The 19,558-nt window shown below is 36.0% G+C and overlaps 1 protein-coding gene across 3 annotated transcripts in view; it reads right to left on the bottom strand.

Moving 5' to 3' along the window:
• The window catches only part of CSMD1 (CUB and Sushi multiple domains 1), a 2,222,584-nt gene that overhangs the window by 1,168,885 nt on the left and 1,034,141 nt on the right, over positions 1 to 19,558 (bottom strand). For all 3 annotated transcript variants that reach the window (XM_037812751.1, XM_037812753.1, XM_037812752.1), the window contains exon 5: positions 3,158 to 3,365. In XM_037812751.1, coding sequence (XP_037668679.1) covers positions 3,158 to 3,365 — 208 coding nt within the window. The remainder of the gene's footprint in view (positions 1 to 3,157; positions 3,366 to 19,558) is intronic.

Raw genomic sequence — 19,558 nt, 5'->3', positions numbered from 1 at the left:
TAATTCAGGGATGCGTAAATCTTTTAAATGTACCAGTTTGTGCATTTAAATATTTTTGAGACTGTTACTCTAAAATTACTGTAAAATAATAATCTTTTTGTTTTCAGAGAAACCATATTTGCAATTGTATACATCTTTAAAAAGTTCTTAAAGTGATTCTGTTATATATTTTAAATGTGCTTATGTATATTTCAATAGTTATTTAGGAAAATTATCTGTTCTTTTTAGCCTTCACTGAAAGTAATTGAAAGATGGGAGTTCCATTTAAAAGTAGTCCCACAGTGTATTGACATTGATAAATGTCAATATATTTATTTTGTAATTATGAGAAACACTGTCACCAAAAAAGCTCTTTCCTGACACTCTATTGATGTACATTTATGCTAAATTGTGCTTCAGTTGGCCCATCTCTTCCCTGCTGAAGGGTTTAGATCCAACCTGCAGTCCTGAAATAGAGAAAAGATAATACATGATAGAGTATTAAACCACAGACCCAGACTGAAAATGAAATTTGGAGTCAGAGGTCTTGAGGTTGAGCCTTAGCTATGTCACGTACTCTATATAAGCTTTGCCATCTCTTAACCTTCGTTTCTTAGTTTCTTCATCTATGAAGGGTGGACAACAGCAATAACTTCTCCAAAGGGTATTTGCTTTTGTGCCAAGAAGACAAGACAATATAAATCATCATAAAAATATAATTTTAATATAACTCTCCACCTGTCTTATAATAGCTATTAAAAGAGAACATGTTGAACCAACAAGAAACAATGCTACCAGATCAGTAGGAATACAGGGTGAAACTTTTCACCATCCTGCCTATTTTGCTCCCAGGTCTTCAGTCTTGGTGCCCTAGAAAATACCTAGTGAAATTTCAGAGAGCTGGAAAAAATCTGCCAGTATGATTCCAGGCACCAAGAAGATAGACGGCAGCTTCTCTGGCTAGCTATGCGAATTTTCTCTGTATAACAATGGTTATGAGTTGGTGCCATCAGGCCCTGTAGGTTGCAATGGCTCCAGCTGTTATCTTGGCCAGAAGAAACTTTTCAACAAACTCATGACTCCCATCTGCACACAACTTTCTAAATCTGACATTAAATTTGTTGGGGGACATGTGTTATGGGGAAGGTACAAATAAAGGTTAAGTAGAGAGGAGAAGAAGATACGACATAATTCAACAGAGACAAGGAAAGAAGAAATGGGCAAAACTAAGACAACTTAACTCTTCTAACCCCTGCTTCCCATCTTTAATGAAAATAAAGGGAAGAGCTTTCATTTACTCAGTAATTCATGATATGTGGAGGCACCGTTCGTTCTTGTCTTTTTGCAGATTCATATGTCTTTCATTTTATTTGCATCTATTTATCATCCCCTACTGTTACTTCAAACTTTGATATAGATATCAGCATTTTAAAGTTTCCTTTTTTACATAAATTAAATTCATTTGGTAAAAGCCTGCCATGATCATTGATTATAGAATCATTGACAAATGTACCTGACATTTTTCTCCCAATCTTACATCTTGCCAGCAAGGTGATCAGGCAATGTCCATTATATCTAGAGTCTTTCATAACTAAAGATTTAACATTAATCATATAATTTCTGAGAATCAGTTGCCATACACATTATACTGAAATCATTTTCTGAAAGCCAAAATAATGTAATTTTAAAGCTAGGAAGACACTAGATCACATGCAGCTCTTTATAATAGGCATCTCATAGATGTTTATTGAATTAATAGAAAAATGAATCATTTTATAGCCCCTTCTACTTAAAAATAATCAAGTGATTGCCCAAGGTCATAGGATTTGTTTGTGGCAGAACTTGGAATGGAATCTGGGTTATCCAACTCTCAGTTCAGTATTTGTTCCTAATACCTCTTATGTTCCACAGTGTGAGATTGATAATAATTTTAACATATGTCTTGAGTGTTTAAAGACATATGTTAAAATTATTAACATATGCAAATTGTATAACAAGTAATAAGTAAATGGGTAAAATTGCTCAATACAAAGTTATTGTATAAGATGTATAAAATTTATAGCAAAGATCATAGCAGCACAGTTTATTTTTCCCTTAATTGAAGCAATATTTAACATAAATACAAAAAAAGTAAAGGATGGAAAGAATTTATTCATGAATACAAACCCCTCACCTTAAGCCTAGAATTTTGGAAAACAAAATAAATTTTGATTTCAATAATTGTTTTAAAATAGATGGCCATATTAACAACATTTGGTATTTTAATCCTTTAGCCTTTGTTTTGAAATGCAAACTTAAATCTAGAAATATTCGCACTCATTTCATACTCTTTCCATATGGATAAATGATCAAAATTTCCTCTACATTCCAAGTTAGTTTGATTTTTAAAAAGTATGCACTTACATACGTGTTAATATGTACATATGTATCCATATGTATATGTAAATGAAGGACTTAGAGTTACAGTTTAAGTATTTATAATTTAAATTGCAAATAGCTAAAGCTGCTGTTTGAAATCAATGCCATCAAACATAGACTATAACTAATTAGATCCTGTTTTATTCAGTCTCCACTAGCCTACACACTAGAGAACTAATCATCAGTTAATTCACTTTATACTTCTGTTGGATTAGTGTTTATGTTAATTTAGTTTGCATTTGACATTCACCTAGTCAGAGCCACAACTTCATAGGTGGTTATGTGATTTGGTGTACCATCTTCAAGGAGAAAAATAAATACATAACCATGCAACTGTAACAGAGTCTTTAAGTGCTTGGCAAAATGGGATAAAAGCAAATCCACAATCCAAAGATATCTATTCACATTGAAACAGCTCCAGACGAAATCCAGAGCTAATTTAGGTCAGTTAGCTTCCATCTTCTATGTCACTTTAGAAGAGTTCAAATAAAGCAACAATACATTAAAATGCCATGCATAGGGCCCACTTAACTTCTCCAGCTCCAAATACCAGCACAAAATATATTAGAAACTGTGAAATTAGTTAAAATATTATGATGTTTTAGTAGCCAAATTAACAAGCCCAAATGAATATTAATGCTTTCCAAGGAATGTTCAATGAAAGATAGAATGTTCAATGAAAGATATTTTATTAAGACTATTGGGGGAAATGGGACAAACCCTTTTGCACAATGTGATGACACTTTTTTCAAGTACTTACCATATAGATGGTGCTTCTGTTCCACTGATCTCTAAGAAATCATACCCTTCTTCTAGTTGAAAGTCAGTGAAGACTAAGGCAATGGTGTCCCCTGGCTCAGCAAGAACAGTCCAAGTACAGTCAGCATTGTTTTCATATTCTGAAGGGAAGTGAGGGCTGGAAATGGTGCTACTTGTTCCACGTAAAGTTCCTCCACAAGCTCCCTCAGCTAGTAAGAACAGAAGCAAAAGGGGAAAAAAAAACATTTTTTTAGAATGTTTTTCATACATATGTATATCTATAAATTGTCAGTTTTGATCACTGACAAATATTTTCTTGATCCAAAATTGAGACAATCTGACAATTGATTTATTCTGATTTGATGATTTAGCTCTATGAAAAGGCTTACAAAAGTCTAGCATTTAACTTGTATTATTAACTGAATTGTCATCGTTGAAAAGAATGAAATCATGGCTTTTCTAAAAGCTAGAATGTGTTGTTGTCATATATCTGGCTTTGTACTGCTTAATAATATTTTCAAACCTCTTCTCCAAAACTTGGAAGATAGAACTATGTCAGCAACATTTTGAACCTTGGAAATTTGTGGCTATATCTTCTCAATTCATTGATATTAAGTTTGAAAATACTGTGTTTTTCAAAAGAAGTTGTCACCCTGAACTTACTTTATTTTCTATAGGATTTGCAATGTGTATTTGGTTCTGAATTTCAGAAAAGTACTTGACTAATGTAATAACCGACACATTGATTCATGAAAAGGTTCTGAGTAGAGAATAATTGGATAAAAATGTAAAATGGAATGCCTTGGAAAAGTGGCAAATAAAGCCATCAAAGAAAGAGTAAAATACATTTGAGATAAACATCAGCATTTAAATAGATGTTGGTTTGAGGAGGAATAGATCTTGAAAAGTTTGCTGTGAAATAATAAGCAGATAAGTTATTGAACTTAAAATCTGTTAGAAATTGTGATGTACATAGTAAACTGCATGAACGAGATAAATATTTGCAAATTAATTTGCTTTAAGAGAATTCCAAAATTTCCTTCCTTCCTTCATTCCTTCCTCCCTCCCTCCCTTCCTCCTTCCCTTCCTCTTTCTTTTCTTTCTCTTTCTCCTTTCTTTCTTTCTTCTCTCTTTCCTTGCCTCCCTCCATTTCTCTCTCCCCCCACCTCTCTCTCTCTCTCCTCTCCCCTCCCTTCCTCCCTTCCTCCTCCCCCTCCTCCTTCGCCATCTCCTCCTCCTCTTCCTCCTCCTCCCTCTCCCTCCCTCCCTCCCTCCCTCCCTCTCTCTCTCTCTCTCTCTCTCTTCAGGTAATTCACGTCCAGAAAGTATATTTAACAACTGTGGATACTGATGATTGTGGAAGCATCCATCACATGACTTGGCCAATGCATGACACTGGCTTACCCCAAGCAATCAATGGTTTGACTCACAGTCTACCATACTGATTCACATCCAGTTGCAGACTCACCCCTGTGTTCCATGCTTTAATATCACTTATGACAGGAGTGAAAGGGACCTTCAAATGGGAACTGGAGTCACTGATTCATATTGGCACTTCAGACAAGATGGAGCTTGTTATCACTTGCTCACAGCCACGTCATGGCAAACTAAGGCTGAGCAGACTTATAATTGAACTAGTGTACATTACAATAACAAATTCTGGTGGGTATCACTTGTGTCCCACCAGGATATGTTTTCTTTTGTGACCCTAATTGGGAAATGGAGTATCTCCAACCAGGAAGGGCTCATGCTGTCTTGAAGTATCAGGACCCAGGGTTCATGTGGACAATCATATAGAGCGCTAGAAGGGCCACAAAGTAATTGCCCAACATAGAGTGGCCAAAGATAACCTACTGGCAGGAAAATTGGACAGCTGATTCCATTCTGCAGTTCACCTGTTCCTACCACACATGGGTGTGCATGCCCTGGTTTCAGATGGTAGCTAACTTGTCTCTGACCATGACAAAAATACCTGACACTACTGCCTGAGCAATTTAAGACCAAGAAGACTCACTGAATTCTCTAGCCAAGGTGGTGGTTGATAACTGGATAGCTCTTAACTATCTACTGGCAGTAAAAGGGAGTATCTTTGTTAGACAATGTCTTTGTTCTCGCCAGTAGGTCATGCTGTGTTTACCAAAACAATTCAGGAAAGGCTGAGGCCAAACTGGAAAAGACACATCCTCAATCAGGATGATTGTTGGTTGTACAGCAACAATCCACCTTGGACTCATTATTTGATTTCTTTAACTGGCTTAACCCAGGTACCTGGGGCTCTTGGTTGAGAACGCTCCTCCAAGGAAACCACGTCATCCTTCTGGTGGTGGTTCTCTTAATGGCCCCATTTAAATGTCATGTCAATGTGGCAGAAAGACTCTGCAAATGAATCACTGTCATCCATATTATTCTGGGACCAAACTGGACCCATCTCTGACTTAAATTTGAGGTGGGTATGGGTGCTACCAAATGTGACATGCTATTGCAGCTTTCTTTCTGGCAGCTGGTTGGGGATCAGATGGGACTGTTGGGGCAACAGCCAATGAGCAACTTGCCTCCCTGACTGGCTTGCCCAATTAGAGCGCTAGACCCAGAATGTCCCCTTATCTGGAGGCTAGGCAGCCATATTGGGGGAATCTTTAATTGATTCTAAAGTTTATATGGAAAAACAAAAGAATAACAAACACAATACTAAAGAACAAAGCAGAGGACTGACACTATCCAATTCAAGATTCACTGTCAAGCTAAAGTGTTCTAGACAGTGTGGCACCAGCAAAGGAACAGACAGATCAACAGAACAGAATAGATGACCCAGAAATAGACCCACACAAATATAATCAACTAAGCTTTGACAAAGTTGTAAGGCATTTCAAAGGAGAAAGGATAGTCTTTTTAAGAAATCATACTGGAACAACAGGACATCCACATGTACAAACATGAATCTAGAACCAGACCTTATACCTTTTAACAAAAATCAACTCAAGTTGGATCATACACTGAAATTTAAAGTGCAAAACTATAAAACTTCTGTAAGATAACACAGGAGAAAAAATTTGAGGTGAACTTGGGTTTGTCAATGACTTCTCAGATACAACACCAAAGGCCAATCCATGAAAGAAAAAAAAATTAGTTGGACATCATTAAAAGTAAAAACTTCTGCTCTGCGAAGGACACTTCAACAGAATGAAAAGACAAGCCACAGAGCAAATATTTGCAAACCACATATCTGACAAAGGACTTGTATCCAAAATATAAAATGAACTCTTAAAAATAATATGATGCCTTGGAGTCACCTCCAGAGAACCTCTTTTGTTGCTCAGATGGCCTTTATCTCTTTAAGCCCAAATCTGCAAATAAATCCATCACCCTCCCCACTTTGTGGGACACAATTCCAAAGTGAGTGAGTCCCACTGGTGACATGGGGCATGGATTCCAGGAATGAGCTTGGCCATGGTATCAAGGGATTGAGAATGTTGTCTTGACAAAAAGGGGGAAAAGAAAGGTAATAAAACAAGGTTACAGTGGCTAAGAGATTTGAAATAGAGTCCAGAGGTTATCCTGGAGGTTACTCTTATGCAAGCTCCAGCTGGATATCCCAAATTGCCACAGTATGCCAAGCCCTAACCAATAGTAGTCCCAAAATACCTAGGTTCCTATTTGAGACGCTATAAAAGTTTCACTCACTAAGGTTATTTTTCAGAAACTTAAATCCACCAGAGAATTCCTATGCCAGACAAGTCCTAAAATCCAGGGGCAACAGCCTCTCTAAGAACATCAAGCAGATGCAGCCCCCTTTCCCAATAATGTCGACACTCCCTTTCAATATGAACAAGTTAGGGTGGTCACTGCCTAGACATCACAGAAGATAGAGAAAGTGATTGAACTAGAGGAAGGGGTAGCAATAGACAAGGTAGGATTTAACAAAGGATTACAAATACCAAATCTTTATATAAATGTTTTTTAATTTTTTAATTTTTATTTATTTATTTTTTAGTTGCTAGCATATTAGAAAAGCTAGAAGGAAATAACTGCAATGGTGGAACTGTAACCCATAACATTCTTTGAAATTTCCTGTATAACTACTTGTTAAATTGTACATTGAAAGTTATCACCTTTCTATACATATCTTATACTTCATAATAAGGAAATAACTGAAATTGTGGAACTGTAACCCACAACATTCTTTGAAATTTGCTCTCTAACTACTTGCTAAATTGCACTTTGAAAATTATCGCTTTTGTGTATAAACAGTATATTTTACAATAAAAACTGTAAAAAAAACTTAATAAACAGCCCATTTAAAAATGGGCAAAAGAGTTGAACAGCCATCTCACAAAAGAATATATACAGGTGGATAATAGGCATATGAAAAGATGCTCAGCATCACTTTTCATTAAGGAATTGCAAATTACAATAACAGTGAGATAGCACTACAGACCTACAAAATGAATAAAATCTGAAACCCAGCAGCACCAAATGCTGATGAAAATGTGGAGCAACAGGACCTCTCCTTCACTGTGGGTGGAGAAGCAAACTGGTACAGCCACTTTGGAAGACAGTTTGGCAGTTCCTTCCAAAGCTAAACACAGGCTTACCCTATTATGACCCAGCAATTGTGCTCGTAGGTATTTACTCAAAGGTGCTGAAAATACGTCCACCCAAAAACCTGTATATGAATGTTTATAGCAGTTTTCCAAGTTGGAAGCAATCAAGATCCCCTTCCATGGGTACATGGATAAAAAATCTGTGGCACATACATATAATAGAAAATTATTCAGTGACAAAAGAAATGAATTATCGAGCCGTGAAAAAACATGAGAGAATCTTAAGCACATATTGGTAAGTGAAAGAAGTCATCCTGAAAAGGCTACATATTGTGTGATTCCACCTGTATGACATTTTGTAAAAGGAATAACTACAGAGATGGTAAAAAGGTCAGTAGTTGCCATGGTTTGGAGGTGAGGTGAAGAAGACTGGTGAATAGGAGGAAAACAGGGCGGCTTAAGACTGTGAAACCATTGGACATGATACCATAATGGTGGATACATGACATTATACATTTGTCAAAACTCAAAACAAACAAACAAACCCACAAACACTAAAAATGAACCCATCAATATTGATTCATCAGTTGTAACAAATGTACCATAGTAATGCAGGACGTTAATAGAGAAACCGCTTGTAGGTGCAGTACATGGGAACTCTCTGTACTTTTCTGTGTAATGTTTCTGTAAACTTAAAACTTCCTTAAAAATAAAGCATATTACTTAAAAAAAAAAAAAAAACAGATTTGGCCTTGGCATGCATTAATTGATCAATTGGCTGATTGATTATTTAATTAATATTTTTGGGGGAAAAATTCTAGTTGGGCTGCTAAAGATATTACACCGAATTCCTCTGACACCACACTTAATGATAAAGGCTGTGCTGAGCAGAGGTGGGAGCCCTTCTCCACACAGCGCAGGGTCTTATATGGATCCAAATGCACAGCAAGATTCACTGTAGGTAATAAAACACATCATAAACGATGGGAGAAGTGTCTTCTAAAAAAGTGTAATGGAATAAAAACTGCTAGATAACTTGGATACATTCTTTAAACCTATTACAAAATACATTTCACATGAATTGAAATGTTTAAACATAAAATATTGGGTAAATTAAGAAAACATACTATAATGTATTATCTCAAATAATGTGTTTTCTCAACTAAAGAGAAATTATGAATATTACTGAAGCAAAAATAATTAAAGCAAACCAACCTACTTACATAAAATTACTTTTTTTTTAAAATAAATTTATCAAAACTAAAATTTAAAATATTACAATGAAAAGTAATACAATGAAAAGTATTTATAATCATTGCAAAGGGATATTATCTATGCTTATTTTATTTATATTTGTAAGAACAAGGTACAAAGAGATACACAGAAAAAATATTTAAAATACAATTTAAACAAGAATTAATGATAATATTAAAAAACACAAGTAAAAGTATAATCTTTTTTTATCATAAGCATTCAAATTAAAATAGTAATATACCACTTAACATTCAATAAAAAAACAAAAGTTTAAAAATGCATTAAAAAACAATGCAAGATAGACAACAATAAAACTGACACAATTTTATGCTCCTGATATCACTGTATTTTGGTATGAATCTTTGGCATTTAATCTTTGGCATTTAATAAACATGTAAGATAATAAAATTGGTCATATGCATTGGCAAGTTATCCAATTTTGAGTCTGACACTTTTTGGGTACTTCTTAGATTCCTAACCCTCCATGCAATGTCCTTTATATGAATTATTTTATTTTATTACTCCAACAACCTATGTGAAAATTATTGCTATTTTCCCTATTTCACAGATTCCAAAAGTGATGCTCTGCTTATTTAAGGGGGAAGAAAAAAGAAATCCACATCAATTGAGAAACAAAGAAATTATAAAATATTAACACAATCAACTAAGCAGTACTGAAATTAGTTATATACACACTATATTCAAAACAGAAAAGAGCAGTATGCTTTCTGATAAAGCAGAACAAATTGAGTATATTAAAGTGTATATATGTAATAATTATATTTACGAATAATGGAAAATATAAAATAATAATGGTATTATAATAACGAACGTATGAGCAATTAAAACATCCTTCAATGTTTTATCAATAAATGGTTTACATAAAAAAATTTTCCATAGATCAATGAATAAAAGTTGAATACTTAGTCATTGAACTTGCAGAACCTTTCTTATTATCTGTAAAATGTTGATAAATCATGTATTTTTAATAGTTTTGTTGCTGTTGTGTTAAAATAAATTCTGCCATGAATCTTTTTAGAAAGGAAAGTTATTATATAGTAGTAAAAAAAAATCACCTAATCTACCTGCTATATATCCAGATTTTTGTGTCGTATTTTATAAAATAGAAGAGAGAAAAATGCAGTAATATTTATAGCAACAAAAAAAATTACAATGTAACCACCACTCATAAACAAAACATGTTTGCTTGGATTTTTCCCTGTTTAACAACCACAATACATTGTTCTACAATATGTTTTAGGTTTCAGTAAATTCTATGTAATTACCTTGTTAAAAATAGGAAGCTGATTTGTCATCAAAGTTTCAAACCAATAGGCATTCATCTTAATTGTAGGAAATGAAAAGCAGGAGCTGATAGTACACATGCCCTCTTCTAACAGTTATACACACAGAGGACTTATAAAGTACTAGTCTATTGTGCCAACATGATGGTATTTGACAGAGGACACTGAATTATTTGGGGCTCTAAATCATGTGGTTGTAAATCACTGCCTTTCTGAATGAATAGATTCATTGATTGATGAGACTCTTAGTTGCCCTTTTTTTTTTTTTAATATGCGTACAATCCAAATGGAATTAATGGATTTTCCAAAGTCATAAATCCACTCCTAATTTAGAGAATATGAGATATCTCATGCTGCTATCGTTATATGCTTCATTGTTCCTGCATCAAATAACATCAGAACTGCCTAGGATCCCTTATTTGATTTGTTTCAACAAATACACAAAAGCAAGTTAATGTAAATTAACTGTACATGTAATATAAAGTACATATATAGAGAAGCATTAGCATTATAATAAACTGTTAAAATGTCAATTACCTTCTGTAAATCATTAGGTGGAAATGGGGTGGTCAGCATAGTTATTATTTCTTAATTCACTGATTCTAGCTGGTTGTCAAAAAAACATTGGGAATTGAGGAAAAACTTTGGGAATTCAGGCCATAATTCTATATATGATTTTCAGGTCTGATCATAGGCAATTATGAGATTTTACCTGGCAGGTCATGGCGAAAAGCTGCTCTGCCCATCATCAGTCTTGGAGCACAAGCAGTGCATCACAATCTCCCACCCCCCTATGCCCAGTCCCTCTTACCCTGGCCAGGCCATCCATGCTCATATGCTAGATCTTCATTCCTAACCCAGGCACCTCTATTTAGGGGTCTCCTTATTGAGGGGGTGTAGTTAATGCACTTTTCTCCAACTTGACTCAGTACTTTTCCACTCCTAGTCCTTTCCCTTCTCCCTCCTCCCATTCCCTAGGTCCATAAATAGGCAGGAGATTTTGGGGCTCCTTGGCAGTGCTACAGTCTTCCCCCACTATACCCCCTAAAACTCATCTGACTCTCACCTCCTGTTGTTCCATGGAGAAAATGTAACACTTGGAGTTGGCACCTTTCTCTTAAGTCTTTTAACTGCTTTGCTACATTAAATCATTAAAGGCTTGATTGTTCTTTTCAGTTTGGCTCATGTCGTAATTGACTGCCTTGAAACTTGCAACTTGACAGGAATTTGCTTACATTTGAACTTTGAGGAACCCTGTATTCATGTCCATTCATTTATTCATTCAACAAATATTAAACTATAAAACTCTATTCTCTAGTAGGTGTTCTTTAAATTGGATGTGCATGGAAGACTTCTCTGAAGATGTGACATTTGAGGTGAGATCTGAAGAAATAGGAAGAAGCTAAGGAAAGAAGTAGAGGAAGGGTGTTTGGTTTCACAAAGCTGCCAGAATGCAATACACCAGAAATGGATTGGCTTTTGTAAAGGGAATTTATTAAGCCACAAATTTATAATTCTAAGGACATAAAAGTGTCCAAACTAAGGCATCAACAAGAAGATACCTTCACTGAAGAAAGGCCGATGGCATCCGGAACACCTCTGTCAGCTGTGAAGGCACGTGGGTGGTATCTGCCGGTCCTTTGCTCCCATGCTGTGTTGCTTTCAGCTTCTGATTCCAGTGCCTTTCTCTTTAAGTGTCTGCGAGTTGTCACTTAGCTTCTCTGGGGTCAACTCTGGGCTTCATCTCTTAGCTTAACATCTCCAAACGTCTTTCTGTCTGCATCTCCAAGTGGCACTGGTCTTTGTCGGCTCTGAACTCTCTCTCCCTGAGTCCCTTAAGGACTCCAGTAAACTAATTAAGACCCATCTTGAATGGGCAGGGTCACATCTCCATGGAAACAACCTAATCAAAAGATCCCACCCACAATAGGTCTGCCCCAACAAAAGTGGATTAAAAGAACATATTCTATAGGGTACATAACAGTGTGAAACCAGCACAAAGGGTATTCCCAACAGATGGAACAGTAAGAGTTCAGGCTCTGGGATTGCTTTATAATCTTGTAAATTCATGTTGTAAATTTCCCATAAAATTTCTTGAGCTCACTCTTATATTAGTACTTAGACATCAAAGGAGGAATACACCTAGTTTGTCTACAAGAATAAGTTTTATTAACCACCAAGATTTTGAGTAGGAAGTAATACACACACAAGCACACACACACACAAGCACACACACACACACACACACACACAAGTAAAAAAGAAAAGCACTGCTCTTAGGATATAGGTTTACTTAGAATTGATTCTCTCCGTTGTCTTAAACCCATGGGTAAAACAAAAGATGGTAAAACAAGAGTCCATATCTTCTGCTTTTCAATAGTCACAGGAAGATGAGGACAACACAACATTTGAGTTCCCATAATGTAGGGATAGATCAGGATCAGCATTAAGTTATGGCTAATTATCCCAAATGATATCACTATTCACATACTTCTTACATTATCAGGAGAATCAAAGAATGTTACAATTGTAGAGTTTAATCAATAATTGATGCTCATTCCCATGGAACAAATCTTCAATTCATTGAACTTTCTTCATCTAAGGCTGCATTCGCCATTATATTGTAAGATTCAGGAGTCACTGTCTTCTTCACCACTCTATAGTCATCACAAGGATAGCTCCTACTGCATAGTAAGTGGCTAGTCACATTTGATTAGATGAATTAACGTGACTATAACCAAAGAGACACTAAGTCCCGTCAAGTAGTATGTAATTGGCAGTGATGAAGTACATGTATCTTATGGGTATGCTAATCGATGTGAGTGTGTGCATGTGTATGTGTTTATGTACTGCACACATGGATGGGTAATAGATACAGTTAGTGCTCCACTATGCCTTCATCTAAATCCAGAGGTCATCTAAGTTGAGTTATCTCCCTATTTCCCTTCCTGGGCCCTTTCCCTAGATTCAGAAGTATGCTCATCAGGAGTTAGGGAATGCTGTGGTTAATACTCTCAGGAGCAAGTCTTAACCCATAAGGGAATGGAGTTGGTGGATAAATGCCCTAGCTTTCCTTGGTGGGAAAATTCTGAAGTGTAATTTGCATAGACGAAGAGAATCCCCAGAGGCATTTAGTACCAGTTGTCCACAGGGATAACCTGCCCATTAATACATTCTTTATTGGCATTCTTCAAACCCCTGCCCCACTACTGGTTTCAGGACTGTGCATCCTGAAATCACCTCCCAAATTAACTGGTGGCACCCAAGACTGGGTCTTGGAGTCTACTCTTGGGTAACCTATGTGAGGAAAGTATAGAAAGTGGATTTTGTTAGTGTGTTTATAAGTACAGTATATATGTATTTTATAGGTTATCAGTTCTCCAGTCTATACCTCTGCAACTTGCTCATGTGATTCTTGCTTGCACCACACTCATTTTATTCAACTCAGACTCATTAAATGCCCAGAATAGTTAGCTTTACAGAAAGCTTTTCCACAAACCCTAACCATCTCTATCCTACCCCAAGGTAATATGATTCCCTTGGTTAGACATTTATTATAGCATGTAGGCCAATGTATGCACTGTAGCAAGTGGCTGTGTTCCACATGATCTTATATTACTATCACTGTTAGGAGTGCTAATAAAACATATTTCTGTGGATGTGTGCTCTAGTTTGCTAATGCTGTCAGAATGCAAAACACCAGAGACAGATTGGCTTTTATAAAGGGGGTTTACTTGGTTACACAATTACAGTTTTAAGGCCATAAAGCGTCCAAGGTAACACATCAGCAATCGGGTACCTTCACTGGAGGATGGCCAATGGCGTCCGGAAAACCTCTATTAGCTGGGAAGGCACGTGGCTGGTGTCTGCTCCAAAATTCTGGTTTTAAAATGACTTTCTCCCAGGATGCTCCTCTCTAGGCTGCAGTTCCTCAAAAATGTCACTCTTAGTTGCACTTGGGGTATTTGTCCTCTCTTAGCCTCTCCAGAACAAGAGAGTCTGCTTTCAATGGCCGTCTTCAAACTGTCTCTCACCTGCAGCTCCTGTGCTTTCTTCAAAGTGTCCCTCTTGGCTGTAGCAGCTTGCTCCTTCTGTCTGATCTTACACAGTGCTCCAGTAATTTAATTCAGACCCACCCTGAATGGGCGGGCCAACACTTCCATGGAAATTATCCAGTCAGAGTCATCACCCACAGCTGGGTGGGGTGCATCTCCATGGAAACACTCAAAGAATTACAAACTAATTAACACTGATAGGTCTGCTCACACAAGATTACATGAAAGATAATGGTGTTTGGGGGGACATAATACATTCAAACCAGCACAATGTGTATAGCATCAAACTATACCATTTCTAAGAGTAGATACAGGAAAGTAAACTAATTTAGTTATAGAAATACATGTTTTTGTCAAGTATGAGATTTTAAAAATATTCTATAAGAACTGCAGCAGAAATTACTAGAGAGACATTTTAGAAAAAATTAATTTCCAAGAAGTACCTTTTATAATTGTGTAAAAAAAATATTGAAGCAGTTTTTGTTTGCTCGTTGGTTTTGTTCTGCTTGTCTTCAATAAGCAGCTAAACTACAAGGCCAAGAGTATTCTTTTTATATTCAGCAGAGCAGCAGGAAAATTTTCAGGTGAAATGAAGTGAAAGCAGGCGGAAAAAGCAAAATAATTAAAGCATTAAGAAACTGAAATTATAAACAAGCTTCATGGCTACTGAAAGAATTATTTCAAGTGCTGTATTTAAGCGATTGATGAAAGTTATAAATCACATACAAAAAACATAATATGGTAAAACAAGTAACTACTTGCTTTATACTAAATGATTTTGGCTTCTATTAATTCATATATATTTATAAACAATACAAATGTATCAAAATGTTCACACTATCATTTTTGCTGTATTTGGAGGAATTTTGTATTTGGCAACTGAAAAATTGGGGCATCTCCTAAAGTAAATGTTATTTAAAATCCCATCCCCTTTTGTGTGTGTGTGTGCACATTAAGCAAAACAGAAAATGAAGCTAGATTCTAAACCACCAGGTAAATATTTGACTGTAAAAGTTAGTACACAACATACAATTTTTAATTGAAATAAATAGACAGAGATCGCAAGTACCAAAATACACAAAAGTGGGTGGGCTTTGGGGTCCCATACCAAATTTCTATCAAAGCAATTATTTTCTACATGAATTTTAATATTTTGCCTTTCACAAAACCTTGCATTAGAAGAAAAGTATCTACTGCTAAAAAAAGTTTGAATGCCATCAAGTTATTCCAAAATGAAGATAAGGTTTTTAATAAAAGATGTTGCTGAATTTACTGATTTTTGAGTGGGGATAATAATTCGAAATGCAAGCAGAAATCAGAGTGCACTGTTTCCCCAAGGAACTTCAAAACTTTTAAAAGTTTTATTCTTAACTCTAAAACTATTATGTAGCTTGCCTGGGCATTAAATATTGCTAGGAATCTGTCTTAAGGGCATAATTCAAAATCAGATTAAAACATTATTTAGAGACACATTTTGCCATATTTATCATAAAGAAAAACTGAAACCACCTAAATGTTCAATGCCAGATAAATTATTCAAGTAGATACTTCCATACATGTGACCATCCAACATGCTTGAATTCATAGTAATGATTCAGTAAACTCCTAACTTATAATACTGAATTCAAAACAAGCAACGTATACAATTGTTGCACATTCTCATTTTAATTTTAAAAATTCCTTGAAAAAAAATTTTCTAGGGAAGAAATACATGAAAATGTCATTATTTAATACATTTGTGATATTACATTCAATTTGTAATGATAAATATTGTTCAATATATCTTCCCTAAGGCTGTATAGAATATTGGTACCCATGAAGACTCTAAAGTTAGACTGTCTGTGTTTGAATCCTAATCCTGCCACTCATTTTTTTTTTTATTTTTATTAAATTCAGTTTTATTGAAATACATTCACACACCATACAATCATCCATGGTATACAATCCACTAACCACAGTATGATAACAGTTATGTGTTCATCACCACAATCTATCTCTGAACATTTTCCTTAAATCAGAAAGAACCAGAACAAGGATACAAAATAAAAGTGAAAAAAGAACACCCAAATCATCCCCCCATCCCACCCCATTTGTCCTTTAGTTTTTATCCCCATTTTTCTACTCATCCATACACTAGATAAAGGGGGTGTGATCCACAAGGTCTTCACAATCACACTGTCAGTCCTTGTAATCTACATTATTATATAATTGTCTTCAGGAGTCCAGACTGCTGGGTTGGAGTTTGGCAGTTTCAGGTATTTACTTCTAGCTATTACAATACATTAAAACCTAAGAGATGTTATCTATATAGTGCATAAGAATGTCCACCAGAGTGACCTCTTGACTCCATTTGAAATCTCTCAGCCACTGAAACTATTTCGTCTCATTTTGCATCCCACTTTTGGTCAAGAAGATACTCTCAGTCCCACGATGCTGGGTCCACATTCATCCCCAGGAGTCATATTCTGCATTGCCAGGGAGATTTACAACCCTGGGAGTCAGGTCCCACATAGGAAGGAGGCCTACCACTCATTTTTGTGTTACTCTTGGCAAGTTCTCACCTTTTCTGTGCCTTAGTTTGGTCATTTATAAAATAGAGATAAAGTAACATCTATTCTTAGATTTGTTGTGAGGATTAAGCAAGTTAATTATTATAAATTGCTTGAGGTTGAGAAACCCTGATCTAAGTGATAATTTAAATATTTTCTCCTTATTTCTTGTTAATCAACCTTATTAGGACATATAGTGTAATAATTAGAACAATGGCTGTAAAATATTAACTACTCAATAATATTATTTATTATTATTTTCTCTAACTTGGTAAACAGTGGACACTCAAGAATGGCTTATTGAATTAAATTATTTTGAGCTTTTTATTGCAACTTTTTAAAGTTTTGCTGCTTTGGGTAAGACTCTCTTTCTCAAATTTCCACTCTGCTTTTACCAGGTGTGAAACAACTGCTCTGGGAGGGTAGAGGGCATCACAAAGAACTAGGTGCTCAAGATGGGGCCATCCTACCCTTGGCTTCTACTCCTCAAGCAAATGGAATGGAAGGGAACCCAGAGACATGTCCCACCCCAACCCCAACACCATCCCTCCTCTCTTATAGACTCACTAACACTTACTACCTGAGACCATCAAGAGATGACCCTGTTATAAATCCTTGTTTACAACAGTCACAAGAAGTCCTGTCTCCTAGATCACCCCTCATCCTTCCAGATTCTCATCACAGCAAAGATCCAAAATCTCATTTCTCTGACCCCTTAATACTACTCCTCCCAAACTCTTGAAACCCTTCTATCAGGTCCTCTGAAACTCATTGTGAACTCTCAGCAAATTCTCAGCTACTTATGAAATACTTCCATTCTTCTGTCTCTAATAGAAACCTTGATGTCTTCTGAGGATGCTGTATCCTCTGAAGTCCTCTTAAGTAGACAGTGTCTTGCTTCCAGAGCCTACATACCACTGGATCAAGAAGCAGACTACATATCCTTGCATATCATTGCCACTATCAGACCACATTTTTTCTTTCCTCACTAAGATACCCCAACTTCGAAGCTCTTGTCATCAGCTCTCAGAACCAAAGTCAGCGTTTTCTAGGAAAACAAAACTGACAGGAGATATATATGTATGTATATATATATATATACACACACACATATATGTATATGTATGTGTATTTCTCTCATAGTAATAAGAGATTTTTGTAAGAATTAACTCATGTGACTATGGCAATGGACAAATCCAAATTCTGTAGGGCAGGCCACAAGTTGGGAACTCCAGTGAAGGTTTTTGATGGTTCCCTAGGAGAAGCTGGCTGGCTAAAGAATCTAACACCAACTGTCCTGCTTTATAGTGATGTACGAACTCCCAGGTACATCTCCATTATTCCGTGACAATGTTAACTTCTAGCTCAAATCAGTCTCTCCAAGTCTACTTTTGTCTTAATCTTTGCTGATTTCAATATTAATGTAGGTAATCTTTCCAATAATTTGGCCTCTCAGTTCGTTCAACCCCCTCTGTTCCAACATCCCCACTCCCATACAGCCACTCATTACCATCACTGCCCTTTATCTTCTTGTTACCAAAAAGTGAACATTTAACACAGCTGCACTTTGAAACATTCCATTCTCAGATCTCCGCTTTCTTTCTTTACAGATCCTCACTTCAAATACCTTAAATTTAATAATTCTTTTACCACATAAGCCCTAGAGTTCCCTATCCTACTACCTTTTCACTTTCTTTCCCTTAGCCTTGTCACATTCTCATTTCTAACGTTAGCATCCTTAGAATTCATGGTCATTATATAAATCACTTCCTTGTATATTCTGTAACTCCACTGTCTCCCATTATTCAGAGGGACAGAGTGTTTAAATTTAAGCCTGGGGCAAGTCCACATTTGTATTCGTGTTGGTAAATGTGGTTGGAGAAAAAAATAACACAAACATGTTGATAGATATAACTTTAAATTTATGACCATCATCTTAGATTGACCTGTAATGATGCTCAGAAATCCTACTTCATTTCCCGCATCTCTTTACATGCTCCTTTTTTTGGTAGGACCATTTCATATCATCTTCCTCCTCAACCCACCAGAGGCTCTTCCCACATTCTTACTCACATCTAGTGATGTGGTTTCTTATTTCACTAAGAAAATAGAGGCAATCAAAAGACCTATTCTACAATCTATCACCACCAGGCCTGCACTTCCGCCCATAGTATTTCCTTCCTGGATGAACTGTACATGTCACTATCTACACTTACGTTTATGTTTGAGCTTTTATTCCTACTCATGTTTCTTAAACAATGCTTTAGTACTCTCCCTCTCAAAATGATCATTTTCCCTTTTCATTGGAAAATTGCCCTCAGCAAACATGCTGTAATGTTCCCCATTCAAAAACAAAAATAAAAACCACATCTTTCTTAACTCCACATCTACCTCCCAATTCCATGTCCACATCTAGCCTCATTTTAAAAAATTCCTTTCACATCAACACACCTCAAAAAATGTGTCCATATTTGCAACTTCAATTCTTTTTTTTCAGCCTCTCTTGATCCCAGGATTCCTGTCTTGAGTCAGTATTTTATCCTCACTGTTAGAGTGCAACTGTGCTTCTCAAGTCACCAATGCCCTTACACATCCAATAAGCAATTCTCGTGATTCACCTTGCTCAAGTTCTCAACATTTGACAGTTACTCATTTCCTCCTCCTTTAAATACTTTTCTCATTAGATATCTTGACTTGTT

The sequence above is a fragment of the Choloepus didactylus genome, chromosome 20, assembly GCF_015220235.1.
Source record: "Choloepus didactylus isolate mChoDid1 chromosome 20, mChoDid1.pri, whole genome shotgun sequence".
Taxonomy (NCBI): domain Eukaryota; kingdom Metazoa; phylum Chordata; class Mammalia; order Pilosa; family Megalonychidae; genus Choloepus; species Choloepus didactylus.
This window is presented reverse-complemented; position numbering and strand designations above follow the sequence as displayed.